Source organism: Pterocles gutturalis, unplaced genomic scaffold, assembly GCF_000699245.1.
Source record: "Pterocles gutturalis isolate BGI_N339 unplaced genomic scaffold, ASM69924v1 scaffold46812, whole genome shotgun sequence".
Classification (NCBI taxonomy): domain Eukaryota; kingdom Metazoa; phylum Chordata; class Aves; order Pterocliformes; family Pteroclidae; genus Pterocles; species Pterocles gutturalis.
In genome coordinates, this window is record NW_010117210.1 from 1 (window position 1) to 14,601 (window position 14,601).

The 14,601-nt window shown below is 36.8% G+C and overlaps 1 protein-coding gene across 1 annotated transcript; it reads left to right on the plus strand.

Annotated features, from left to right (window-relative positions):
* Nucleotides 1-1,407: 1,407 nt before the first annotated feature.
* On the plus strand, nt 1,408-13,291 carry HNRNPK (heterogeneous nuclear ribonucleoprotein K; the record flags this gene model as incomplete). The annotated part of the gene is made up of 11 exons (XM_010075716.1): nt 1,408-1,488; nt 1,593-1,672; nt 2,540-2,637; nt 4,027-4,083; nt 5,570-5,613; nt 6,506-6,578; nt 7,139-7,252; nt 8,246-8,374; nt 8,866-9,173; nt 9,522-9,576; nt 13,241-13,291. Coding segments are annotated over exons 2-11 (978 nt in total), but the record flags the coding sequence as incomplete, so codon positions are not given.
* Nucleotides 13,292-14,601: the final 1,310 nt, after the last annotated feature.

A 14,601-nucleotide genomic window follows, 5' to 3' on the forward strand; every position in this document is an offset into this window, starting at 1 on the left:
AGCGAGGCTGAGGTGTGCCGGAGATTCCCAGCTCTTAGGTCTGTGGTAGCTGGTGCCGCCTTCTGCCTTTCATGATCGCTTTATCCTTTCGGTGTTTATAAAAACATGGCATTAGTCAGTTTAATCGCGCCAACTCGTTTTATCTAGCAGAGCAGACTAACTGAGAGCACCTTCCATACACCCAGGTAGGGGAGGTTCGGCTAGGCAGGTAAAAACACACGACTAGGGAAACGAAGCCCCGAACAGTATATTACAGTTCACTTCCCGAAGCCCTAAAATTAATGGGAAGTTTGGAAATAGAATAACTGGTGTCTGAAAGGGCTGTTAAAAATCTGCCCGTCCCCTCACTACTCTACGCAGCGTTTTGGCAACGTCTCGCTGTGATTTCGCTATCATTAAATCTTTGTGTGGCCGTTAGCTCACTTTAAGTACCCCGAAAGACCAGCGTGTTCTGGGAAGGCAGTGCCTGCTATTAGCCTGTACAAGCAGGGCAGCAGTTATGAATTAACAGCAGGCTGAGGATATGTTTAAAAAGTTAGATGCATCTAATTTTTTTTCCTTCTTCGGTGTACCACAATGAGTGGCTACCCTTTGTTGAAGCAGTAGAAATTAATAAAATGCGAGGGGAAAATATATGATTGTTTGGCCATGTTGTTTGTAGAAACACATTTTTTGAAGAGAATAAACTGCAAAAATGTTTATTTTGTCTAGACTTCTTTCTCTTGTGACTTAGGAGTATTCCCACATCAGCTTAACAAAAGAAGGTCACAAATGGGATACCTGTTTCAGAAAATCATAGTGAAGCTCAGCTGCTCTTGAGGCTCTTCATTGTTTGTAGGCAGAGGGTTATATGTAACTACAGAGGGTGGTATTTTTAAAATAATATTTTTCCCATGTGTTCCAGTTGTCTTTTGTTCATGTATTATATTTGAGTGGAAGGCATACTAAAATGCCTGCTAGTATGGTGGTAAAGTATTTATAAAACAAATTCTGACAATTACCATAATAGGACTTTTTGTATTTTAAATTGTTTAGAAATAAACAGCAGGAGCAGATTGTTACATAGTGTCTTTTAAAAAGTAAATCCAAGGCATGTATCATATATCATATTGAAAATTGGAGGTGGATGCATGTTCACTTTAAATACATGAAAATAGTTTTCAGTAAATGTGGTTATTTAAAACTAGAATTTGCCCAAAACCTATAATTCTCACAGTAACTGTTTATCTGTAAGTTTACAGACTTGTCTTTTATGTCCTCTTAGTGGTGTGTTTGGCCTGAGTATGCTTTCTCTTTCGTAAAGAAAAACTTTGCAAGAAAAACTCAGATCAAACCTCTGGTTATCAGCTGTAGTGAGAGTCAGAGCTGTAAGTGAGCAGACTCACAACTGATATGTGCTGTTTTCATAGGCTCTTGAAGCAATAGGCTGTTGGATTTTGAGCCCGCCCCGAGTACTTGAGTTTTTCTCTGCAAGGATATATAATAGCGGTAAGTTCTAGAAGCAGGCATTTCTTTTTGCTTTTTCCATTTAGCATGATGTACAGTTTGCCTTTTCACAGAATAGACCTACCAGCTTTTTTATTCTTCAACAGGTTTTGCCTGCCCACCTAAGAAAAAAAGGCAATGGAGACTGAACAACAGGAAGAGACCTTTGCCAACACAGAGACAAATGGTAAATTTTTTAAAGGCCCATTTGTTTTTAAAAAGAACATTTTTAAATTTCAATGTTACCAAATATTTTTTTAATGCTTAAACTGTATGAAATGCTTGTATCAGCAGTAGTTTTGTATCCTGCATTAAATCTTTTTGTTCCTAATAACACTATTGTTACACATGGTTTTGGAGCGTAAGTGAATAATTCTGTTGGTATGTTTTAAACGTGGAAAAAGTTATGACTGAGGATTTGAAAATATTTCATACTTAAATATTCATTACTTGTGTGGAGAGTGTGAATATGTAGAAATGCTATCAGGCATATCCATTAATTGCATTTTGTTTATTGCATATTTTACATGCAGGAGTATAAATATGTTAAATATCTCTAAAAAGCTTAATGAAAAATTTCTTGGGCATAAATAGTGAGGAGATCAGGGCATTAGTGTTGTTGATTCGTGCTGGTTCTTCTTTTCCAAACAGTATTTGAAGTGCTACTTTACTATTATTCTGCTAGCATTTCAGTGTTGGACAAACTGCATTTGAGCTTTTTGCCTGAAAGGTTTTTCACATTTATAAATTATAAATAAATACTAAGTGGGTGATGCTGCACCACTTGAAACAGCATGTCATGACTGTGTGCAACATTCTCATGTAAACTACAGTTCATAGTTTTTAGAATGGATTTTCAGTACTTAGTACGTAAGCTGATGAAGTAAAGACCCATTTCAATGCTATGGATGCTGGGAGTAGGCGTCAATAATTTGTGTTGAGCTAATAGGAAAAAAAATGAAGAATACAGAGCATAAATTTGACGTGTTCAATTTTTTATGACTTAGAAAGTTAAATAAATGTTTGTGTTTCCCCCCTATGGACCTCTCTACAGGCAAACGTCCTGCAGAAGATATGGAGGAAGAGCAGGCCTTCAAAAGATCTCGGAACACAGATGAGATGGTTGAATTACGCATCTTGCTTCAGAGCAAGGTGTGCCTGTTTGTTTTTTACTGGTTTTGCTTATAGTATTGCTCAAGACAGTGGTGACAAAGTGTATGTTGAGATACATATTTAGGAGGAATGTGTACTTTAATATGAAATAACTTACTAAGAATAATTTCAAATGTGCGTGAATGGTAGTAAAAGTTTATTGCAATGGAAATACCTTCAGTGGTTTTTTTAAAGGGTAAGTCCCTAAGGATCAATCCAGTCATTTTTAAAAGATGCACTTCTTGAAAAAAATAACAGAGCAGTAGAAATTATAAGGTCTTTTTCCATTTGAGTGAAAGGTTGTTATTTTGTGGGGAATTACCATATATTAATCTTTGGAAAGGAAGCAGTTTAGAGAATGATCAGCTAGTGATTGTAAGTTAAGTATGAGAGGTAAGGTGAGAACTTCCTTGGGATTTTAGTAAGTCTCCCAAATAGATTTACTAAACTTGTTCAAATATATCAACAGGAAGAAATATGGGAGGAATGCTTCAGGGGTTGCAATGGTTTTGTTGATGAGTGTAGATAGTTACAGTAAAGTTGCTATGTATTATTTTCCTCTGGTGTTTCCAGTCGTTACAGATTATTTGTACTTTCTGAAGTACCTCAGTCTTCTGTGTTGGCATGGGGAGTTGTTAACTTAACTCTGCGTGGTATTTCTGACTAATAGTCAAGTTACACGGGGTACCACAAAATGTTTTGTATGCTGTTAGCGTAATGTATGATCTGTGTAATAAAAGCAATATGTTTGCATGTTATCCTTGAAATTACCTGGTAAAAATACAGTTTTGCACTTACTCTTCTTGACTATCTGCCAGTTTATTCCTGTTGATGGTAGAAGCTTGAAGTTAGTGGATGGTAGCATTGGCTTCAACCTTTTTCAAAATATACTGCTCTGAGAAGCCAGTTAAGTTACAGAGGTATAAACCAAACTTAGCACCTGAAATCATCAAGAAATGTTTGGAGTGCAAAAGTGGAATTTGCAAGCGTGTTCCTTAAAAAGAAGAAAAAATCTGATCAAATAAATTCAGGAAGTCATTGACCTTCATTACATTGATACACTGTATTTTTTGAGAGCCATAGTCTACGAGGCTGCTTTAACACAGGCAGAATTGCCTAGAAACTTCAATTTGGAATTACTAGTTGCAAAACTGAATGTCTAATTCTTTGCTAAGTTCAGTGGTAAGAGCTGTCGATCATTTTTTCCATTGACAAACTATATTATTTTCATTCAATTTGATGTGAACTTTTGAAAAGCAATGCGCACCTGCCCCCACCCCCTGGACCAACAGGGTAGTTCAAAAATAGATTTACCATTCTTAGTCTTGAGTTCAAAAATGTAGTCTGTGCTGTGTTGGTGTAACATAACTTCTGAAAACTGTTTTCCAGAATGCTGGAGCAGTGATTGGAAAGGGTGGCAAAAATATTAAGGCACTTCGTACAGACGTGAGTATATATGAGTTTGAACTAATTTAACACCAATTCTTTCAGAGCACTACATCGAAAGCTTGATTGCGTGCATTTCTAGAAATGGGAGCAATTCAACTCTAGACATCAATACTCTAGTTACAAGCCATTTGTAATGATTGCTAGAGTAGATAACTTAGTTCTTCAGTTTCTACTGTAATTAAAACCCAGCTTGACTCACATGGGAGGAGAGGTTTATATTAAATCTCTTGATTCCACTAAATTACACACTTCAAGTGAGTTAACATCCTAATTAGAAATATTGACAAAGCTTAAAACCCTTAATTGTACCATTTCCCATATGTGTGAATCAATTATAGTACTACTGAAACCATTGCAGGTGGCTGGCTTAACCCAGTGATAGAGGAAAAATTCTTTAACTTCCTTTAAAAAAGCAAACAAAACAGTCCATCTGTTCTTTTAACAGCTTGCACATGAAGCACAAAAGCATTAATGTTAAGGTTCCTTTATATAAATACAGGTATAGAGCAGTAAAGGAACATTCTGCTCTGTTACTAGGAAACATTTTAAAATGGTCATGACTTACTTGCATATTCACGTTTTACAGTGGGTTGACTCGTGATTAGACACGTGTTCGGCATTAATGTTGTGTATTTATAAAACTTGGCAACGCTTCTTAAATTCCGTTTGTTTACACTCCTGTACTTAACATCAGCTACAATTTCAACAGTTTTTCCAATCAAGACTCTGTTCAACACAAGATTTGGCACTGTATCATTACAAATCAGTTCCAACTAAGTTCATAAACTACTGCAACTAGAATTGAGGTTTAAGTTGAAATGGTCAGGAATCATATGTATGCTCACTAACTTTGGCAGCTAGTTGTCTCTTTTTTCCAGGGTGTTTTTTGTGGTGGGTTGTTTTTTTTTTTTTAATTTTTTAAGTAAATCAATACGTCACCTAAGTCCAGATAACTTTGATTGGTCTGGAAAACTAACTTTCCCGATTTGCCCATGGTTCTAGTAATACCAATCTCAACAGGTTTTGTGTCTACCCTCATTAGCCAGCCTGCTACTGAAACATCGTATGTTAAAAATAAAAGGTAGCTTAGACAGATCAGGTGACTCATTTTTAAGGTCCATACTGTTCAGGCACAGCCGGTGTAGCAATCCGTTATTGTGTTAGTCTTCAGAACAACTTAAGCTTGTTTCATTAATTGAGAGTAATGAGTATAGTTTGTATTAAATTAAAATTTATTGCTTTTCCCCCTTTTCCCTCTCCTTGTTTTTTTGGCCATATATCTCCGTTGCCCATGTACTGGATCGACTTGCCCCTGCGTTGCCCACCATGACGTTGGCCCATCCGCCCCTGAACGCCCATGTGAAAACCCTGGTTGGCTATGCCCAAAAATGTGCTCGTTGCCAAACGGGTACCATACTTGACAACTTCCGATTGAATACCCATGCCCAATGCCAACATCCACGAACGCCAATGACCAATGCAGTACAATGCCAGTGTTTCAGTCCCAGACAGCAGTGGCCCCGAGCGGTATGTCCCAACAGTTTATGCCTCACTGCCTGATTAGAAAGAGAGAAATGTATTTTATTACCTGCCTTTGATATAATTAAATAGTATCCCCTTATAGACGGTGTATTGTTTTTTTTCAAGTTTTCTGTCTTATTTTCCCCATTAAGTCTTTTTGTCACTGAACTTTTACGTGAGTTGCCCACCCAAACAATCCACTAATTTTATTTCAATGGAAGGAGCACAGCTTCAAGTGTTGCATATTTGCTGCATTGTAAATCAAATTGTTTCAAAATAGTCTCTCGCTCTGTCTTTGTGGCCCACCTTGCTCCCTTCAACATTGCCTGTTCATAATTATTTCTGATGAAATGCTAACTCTAGTTCACTTTCCTTCACTTTCATTTGTTTTGTCTTTTTTCGTCTTGCATTTGTATTTGTTTTCTTGGAGAGCCCATTAGTAATCTGATTTCTAACTGGTCTCATAACTACTCCAGATACAATGTTCACCACTTACATATCCCCACTTTTTCTATGAGAAGGTGTGCCAGTTTTACCTATGTAATAGCGAGGGTATCCTAAATTTTAGTGGTGGCGGGGAACATGAATATTCACTTCTACTTTCCGTTCTGCGTCAATTTCTTGCCCACTTAATCTGAGCCCTTCCAAAAGACCATTCTGTCTTTCTTTCTCTTTCTCTGCAAGACCTACCTAATCTTAAATCTATCCTGCATATATATTGGGCATAAACAAAGATGCATGTGTTGTAAATTGAGCAAACAGGTTTACTTTAAACGGGGAGTGTTAATTGTAAGCTCTTCTGTGTAGTAAATCCTCTTAGAATTTTCTGTATGATGATGAAAAAAATTTACTTCTTTTCCACCTTCTCCGTATTGTCTGGCATTATGGCCTCCAACAGCATCTTGAGTATAAGTGCAGATATCGAGACAATTGGAGAAATCTTGAAGAAGATTATCCCTACTTTAGAAGAGGTATGTCTCTTGACGTTTTGTTTCCTGTTAGAGGTAAAAAGTTAGCTTTTGAAACAAGATTATTCTACATGATTTTTTAAATACAGTAAATCAGACTGTAAAAAACAAAAGCCTTCTAAAGAAAGGTTATGGCTCTCAAACTACATGTTGGGATTTTTTTGGTAGAGGACAATCTGTTACTATTTATTAAATTAGTGTTTTGAACAGCCTCCTCCCTTTCAAAATACTTGCCTCCTGACTTGTTTTGTCCCCATTTTGAAGTAGTTGTAACTTGTATCCTGTGTTCGCTTTGTAAGTTAAGAGTGTTGCGCTGTTTGATAATTTCTTAAATCTTTGTAGAAAGTTGTGCAATGTCATGTAATAATCTGAGGTCAAAACAATTTTCCTTATTTATATTGAGGTGAGGTGTTTCAATAGTTGTGATCCTATCAAAGGAGATACAGGATTACAGTTCAGCAATAAGGCAAGTCCTACCATTGTGTTTGGAGAGAAAATAAAACCCCAAATATTTTAAATTTTTAGGTGATTAATATTTTATTCTTGTATCATCTTTCTTACAGTATCAACACTACAAGGGCAGCGACTTTGACTGCGAATTAAGACTTCTCATTCACCAGAGTTTGGCAGGGGGAATTATTGGTGTCAAGGGTGCTAAAATTAAAGAACTCAGAGAGGTACTTGCTTCCTGTTATTCTGAGATTTGGGTTTTGTTCAATAAAGAACTTAGTGATTTGTGTTCATAAGGGGAAAGTGTAAGTATTGTATGTGCGGTAATTCCTTCAAAACATCCTGCGTACATGGTTTTGATGTTCTGAGATTAATCTGTGAGTTGCAGCTTTCTTGCAAATCCTCAGAAGTAAAGTAATTTGTGATAGAGCCTAGGACTTCTTACCAAGCTTCTAGACCATAGTCATGGTAGAATAAGAGAGGATTTTTTTTTTTTTTTAATGGCATTCATCACTCCTTCTAGAATGAGCTGCTACATGGGTAGACTAGATTTATTCATGTGGTTAGACATGCAGAGTGGTTTAAGGTGAATATGTCTCCACAAACTCTGATGATGATAATTCAGTAGTGTCTGAATTTTACTGTAAAAGGTGTTTATTTTTATAATTTTTTGGTTCTACCTTCTAGAAGACCATTGGTTTTTTTTCAGTGAAGGAGTGAGATTTTTAAAAGCTAATGGTGTCTATGAATTCAAGACACCTCTGTTTTCTGTCCTTTCTTGGCAGTGTGTCACTTTCAGGTCAGTTCAGGTATAAGCTCGTACCTGTTTGCATGAGTTGGGAAAGGCAAGGTAACTAGACATAAACCTGGCAACATCGCTGTCTTGTGTCCAAAGCGTGTTTTCTTGATGTGAAGGTTAATACAACCTGTAAACTCACAATGTGTGGTCCTTTTGCTAGTATTTAATTAAATGATGGTGTAGACAAGCCATAATTGAAAGAGGAGAAAAATTGAACTTTTTTCTTCTTTTGTACAAGACTTTAAAAAAACATAATCCTAAACTTAAATTTGTTGTGAGAACTTGAAAGCAAGAGTGCAAATGGCTGGGAACTTAATTGTCTTTTGGATTGTTTTGGGGTTTTTTTATTTTTTAGTGGGTCTATAAAGTTGTTTAAAATACTTGCTAGACAATCATGGTTCTTTCGTTTTTTCTTCAACAGAACACTCAGACCACCATTAAGCTTTTCCAAGAGTGTTGTCCTCATTCTACTGACAGAGTGGTGCTTATTGGTGGAAAGCCTGATAGAGTGGTTGAATGTATCAAGATTATCTTGGATCTTATATCTGAGGTAATGTATATCAAATTTATTTTATTCTCTGATTGGCATTCGTGAATGTTAGGGATCATTTGGGCGAAAAACGGGTATCTTTCAGTTTCTGTTTTGAACTCAGTACTTCCTGCTTTCCCATTAACAAAGTGATTTACTGTTACTAACTTTTGGAACTCTTTCCATTTTCTAGAATTGGGGTGCACCTTATGGGGGAGGAGGGAAGTAATTTTTGGTACCAGTGGGCTGTAATTCATGCTTTGCCTGTCATGAAGATGCAAAGTTGTAGAGGCAGGGAGACAAAATTTATTTGTCACTGATAAGTAACAGCAGTTTCTCCATCATAGTTTAGTTCCCAGGAAACACATCACTATCTCCCACATTGTGAAATCAAGAACATGTTCCAAATGCATAAATTCATAATTATACATTTAATATATTAATTTGATTAAATACACCAATAGTAAATACGCTAATTGAGTCGGGGGGGATTGTTTTTTTGTTTGTTTCAGTCTCCAATTAAAGGACGGGCCCAGCCTTATGATCCGAATTTCTATGATGAAACATATGACTATGGTGGCTTCACAATGATGTTTGATGATAGAAGGGGACGTCCAGTAGGCTTTCCAATGCGTGGAAGAGGAGGTTTTGATCGAATGCCCCCTGGTCGTGGTGGACGACCTATGCCTCCATCAAGAAGAGATTATGATGATATGAGCCCTCGCAGAGGACCTCCACCACCTCCACCAGGTCGTGGGGGTAGAGGTGGCAGCAGAGCTCGTAATCTTCCACTTCCTCCTCCACCACCTCCTCGTGGCGGGTGAGTTGTTGCATAAATGCATTATACAAAACTGGCATTATGTACAATCTCCTGAATCATCATGTTTATCTTTCCAGAGTCTTTTCCACACTTCAGTGTTGGTAGTGATTATGCAGGGCTGTGTATTGAACCAGAGTATTTTGAAAAGTACTGGATTTTAGTTATTTGCTGCACTGTAGTAATCTACCAGGACTGTAGTCAGTAGTTATGAAATTCTTACGGCATTCAGTACTTGGCTAGAGTAGTTTGAAATTAAGTTGTGTGTGAACCATGAATGTGAAGATTTAATTTGGAATAGATAATCTAGTTTATAAGGCAATTCACGTGCTGCTGCTTTTTTCATTTCAGAGATCTTATGTCCTATGACCGAAGGGGCAGACCGGGAGACCGTTACGATGGCATGGTACGAGTTTAAAATTTGCCTTGTTGTGTTTCATAAGCACAGTTAGCATGCTCCCTGTCTGCAGATATTGTTGCTGAACACATGCACCTTAAGTGTGGGAACAAAATGTTTTGTTCATACAAATGGTGCCTCATGTGGAAGAATGGGGTGCAAGTGGTGTCTGAGACTTGTACCTGTTTTATTTCTTTTCCTGTCTGCCATCAAAAATGATATAGAAAGTTTGACTTTGCTCTGCCATGCAAGTTTTCTTGCACTGACCATCTTTCAGATTTTTTAATTGGGATGACAGAACTAGGAATTGGTAGGCTCTTTAGGTAAATAAAATGTATCAGAACAGTGTTCTCTGAAATTCGGTGATTCATACAAGCATTCTTAACACTGATGTTGGAAAACACGAGTATAGATAGAATAAAACAGAGTTTGCAATAGTATCTGGGGAGAACTCTAGTCAATCTGGAGAGTGGTTGCTTTTTCAGTTATTGTTTGTTTGCTGGTTTCTCTACAAAAAATACACTGTAATTCTAAATGTTTTGGAGCTAGGGCAACTACTAAGTTGAATCCTAAATTAAATTAGGTGAATTCAATCATATTAATGCTAATACTTGCTGAGGAAAAAAATTTCTCATAGTATATGGAAGCTTAAAAAAAGACTTAAAGATATTCTTCCATGTTCTCTTCTGAAATGTGACTTCCCAGCAGTCATCTGCTGTTGTATTAGATTACTCTTTCCTGGGAAGAGAAATCATATGTGTCTGGGAGGTGAATATCTGTAGTAACAATGTGCTTTCCCCCTCCATCTTTGGTTGGCACCTTTAAGATGACAGGGAAGACAAGATTTTTTTTTTCATTTAAGTGAATGGAAAAAGAGTGGAGAAGAGCTATGAAATGGGCTACTAAATGTGCTTTACACATTTCCTCCTTTTTGGGAGTAAGAGTTACTGGAAGTACATATTGTAAGAATGTCACATGTTTACTAGAAATATTAAAAGGAAAGATTTGCACATCATTACAAAAAAAAGTGTTACCCATGATACTCTACATGTTAAGAAACTGTAAGCATTGAGAAATACATCCGCAAGATTCCTTTTTATGTGTTCTCAAAGCTCAGTTTTTGTGTTCTTACATTTGCAACTAATAAAGCCAGTGCTAGAGCATATAAACTGAGCAGCCTGCCCTTCTCTGGGTATCTGGTTGAGCATGGTCTTACTGAGCTTGACTCCTGGGCAGTACTGTGTTCTATTTTTATTCCATTCCAGCTAGAATAGAAAATCTGTGCAGCCTGACTTTTGTCCGGTTGACCTTTGCTTTCTTGACAGGAGTTTCTACAAGTGGAGGCATCTCTCTTCATTTTTTCCTTCCAAAAAGCAATTTTATTTCCTTTTCACAGTGAAGCTGCTCATGACTTTGGCACCTTTATGGCCAAGTGTCATAACCTGCTTAAAGTGTGGACTGCTTCCCGAAAAAGACTGTATTTAGTTTTAGTTAACCATGATCGTAGTATCCTACATTGTGTAAGCAGGTAGGAAGTCTTCACATGGATTGTGAGGCTGGAGCTGGAAATGTCATGCCAGAAATGTCAGGTCTTCCTATGCTACCATTCGTTTCATATAGAAACTGTTTTCTAGCAAAGCATTTAAGCTGGAGTAAACCAACATCATTTTAGTTTGTGAACTAGGTAATACATGGGAAAGGCTTCTCTCAAAGAGCTCTTTCACACAGATTCTCTTTTACATAGCTGCAATAAAAGGCAAGAATAGATGCTTTTCTCAGATGCACGTGTCGAAAATCATGGAAATGTTGAATGTACAGATTTTTTTTTCAGTTCTCTTTTCCACTAAAGGCAGAACGATTGAGTGGTTCAGAACCCAACTGGATGCTGAAATATTATTTTTCTGGAATTCCAGAGATATGACAGTATTAACAGTCTTGTAAATGCTGAGATGAGAAAAAGCTGTTTTGATTTTAAAAGACAGGTTGATTCCTCTTGCCCATGTAGCATCACCCACTTAAGAAGATAATTTGGTAGCCTGGCTTGGAGTTTTAGTTTAATTCTGCACTGCTGTTGAAAAAATACATTTGTTTTATAATCCCTGTTCTGAAGCTTCTTCCTGAAGGACAGACTTGTATTGTTTCTCTCTTAACAGAGCTATATAATTCAGTGTGTAAATACCTCCAAATCAAATGCCTGTGGACCACAAGGGCTATTCTGACAGTTGAAAAAAACCTGAATGAATTTCCAGTATTTATTTTTTAACACCTTCATTGTCAGGGGTGTTTCAGATACATAAATGCACATAAATACCAGTGGGAGGGGTGGAAAATAAAGTGGACAAACATATAAAGTAATTTTATCCCCTCACTTCTTTTTCAATTAAATGATCAGGTACTATAATTTTCAAAGTCCTAAAAATGTTAATTTGGATTAATAGAGACGTAAATCAGGGTGTCTCCTTTTAAGTGGACTGTCTTTTTACAGACATCTGTGAGTGTCCACAGACTCCTCATGTGCTTTTGCTCCTTCAAATGCTTCCTAATTCTTGATCTTTTTTTAGACTTATATAAGGATGTGTACATACATGTTTCTTGTTTCTTATATATTTGTACGTACGTGTATAAAAAGTTGAATAAAGGCACAAGCACTTAAATTACAAAACATTCTTCATGTTTACAAGATATGACATTAATAAGCATGTGAAAAAAATCAAGAATGTGTGACAGCTCTTCTATTTATCCATTTAGATAGTGGAAGAAAGTGACAAAATTTCACTCTTCTAGGTCACTCGTTAAAAATAGAGAAAATTATGAAAAAATAACTTGACATCAGTTAGGATTGCATCCATTTTATTTCATTAGATGTAAAAGTTAAGCACTTTGCCTTATCCAGCCAGCCCATCATCTGGTTTCTGTTCTAGTACCAGTAATCACTAGCACAAATGAGTCTGTAGAGTAGAATATTTTGTTGCATATGTTAAGATACCCTGTTTGATGAAGCTGATTTTAGAGTGGACAAATAAACATCAATTGCTGCAACTGTAGAATTCTGAAAGAAAATGTTTTATATCATATGTTTTAAAAACATAATAAAATTTCTAATATAGTTAGGCAGCAGTAGATTGTTAGTCTAGTTATTGGCTATATGAGGTGTATATGGAAATGAATTGGTAGAACATGAGAAGCAGTGTCCTTCCTGCTTGACCTGCTGTTGGCATAGAGATAATCACTGTCAGTTACTTGTTTCAGTCTTAAACTTTCATTTTCTAACACATATCAGAAATAAAAGATTTTTTTAATAGATGGCAGAAATAAAGGCTTTTGATATAGAATAGCACTTGAAGGTGTTGTAAAAGAAAAAAAAAAAAAAAGCTTGTTCAAGCTTTGCTCTGCCATTAGCTGTCTGGCCACCTTTGTTACAGGAAAAAAGCTGTTTATACCACAGAAAGGGGAAAAAAAAGAGTGTGACCACTTACCATTCCCTCAAAGTGACATAAAAAGGAGCAAGTCTTGAAGGCAGTGTAAATCATGTACTTCTAAGTCTTTTCTGTAGTACAATGTTTTTGTTTACCCCTATGTATTGTATTTGCTTGCCAAGTTACTTGTAAGTCTGGATGACATGGACTTAATTTAGATTTCTTTACTCTTTCTCCTATTATATTGTGTCTGGAAGATGATGCAGTGTCATGTGGATGCCTGTGATGACATGCAGCCACCGGAGTTGGTGAGTGCACTCAACCTTCTTTTGAAAACTGCTTTATTGAACAGGTTAAGTAATAACAGGAATTTCTTGATCTTGAGTGTAAAAACTGGCAACTTGCACCTGTTGAAAATCAACTGCCCTTCTGGCTTGGGATCTAGTGGCAGTTTGCCTTAATAGTGTGTCCTGTGGAGGCAGATAAGTTAATAGAAATGTGGAAGTATGGAGCGGCACAGCCAAGAGAGGAGCTTCTCTGTAGCTCTTTTTGCCTCTTCTACACCCCATTTTCATGTTGTAACTGTTGCGCTGCAGGTGAATGCATTTAGGATATATATTTTGTATTAGCTTCATAATGTTGTCATATTTCAAACAGCGAATATTAAAAGTAGCTTCTTACTTACATTTTTGGATAAATTACTATGCTTTACTTACAATGCATTTGAAGATACACCATTTGATCAGATAAGTTTTGGAAAAGGAAGTTAATGGGGTTCATCAGGTGTTCATGCTGTCTAGAAGATGGCAAAGTCCTGACAAATATTAAATGTCAGTTCTTACCTTACATAAACACAGCAAATGGAACTGCTTAACTCATCTGCTGTCTCAAGTTTATTTGCTGTCCTGTAGTCTGGGGAGACAAAAACGATCATGGAAAGTATTGTTTTTTTAAAATGGATTAGCCCAAAAAGGGATCCCATGGCAAATAGCAGCAGTAATATGTCAGTGTGTGTGCAGGATGCTGCTCTGATGAGCCTCTGAATTCAGTCTTAAGCAGAGTCCTTCATTCTCTTTTTTTTTGGACTCTGCTACAGGCTCTATTTTGTTGTATTACAATTTGTATTGCTAAGTAACGTGATTATGCAATATAGGTTGCTTAAAGACAGGATAAGCTCAACTCTTTGATCTGAGTAACTTCCATTTTAATCTTCTAAAAAGGTAGCAGGTAAATAGTATTTTGGCGAAAATGTTGCATTGCCACTTCTGCAAACAAGTAGTTGTGGTTGGTTGAACTTGGCTGGCTGTCAGGTGCCCACTCAGCTGCTCTCTCACTCCCCTTCCTCAGCAGGATGAGGGGAGAAAGTAAGATGGAAGAGCTTGTGGTTCAAGATAAAGGCAAGGAGATCACTTATTAATTAGCTTCATGGGCAAAACAAAGATTATTTGGGCTAGATTAATTTATTGCTACCTAAAAATAGAGTAGCATGGTAAGAAACAAAGAGCAAAACTAAAAAAAAAAAAACACCTAAAACCAGCTTTTGCTCCACCCTTCACTTTTTCTCAGGCTCAACTTCACTCCTTCATTCACAACTCTACTTCCTATGCCGTGACTGTTG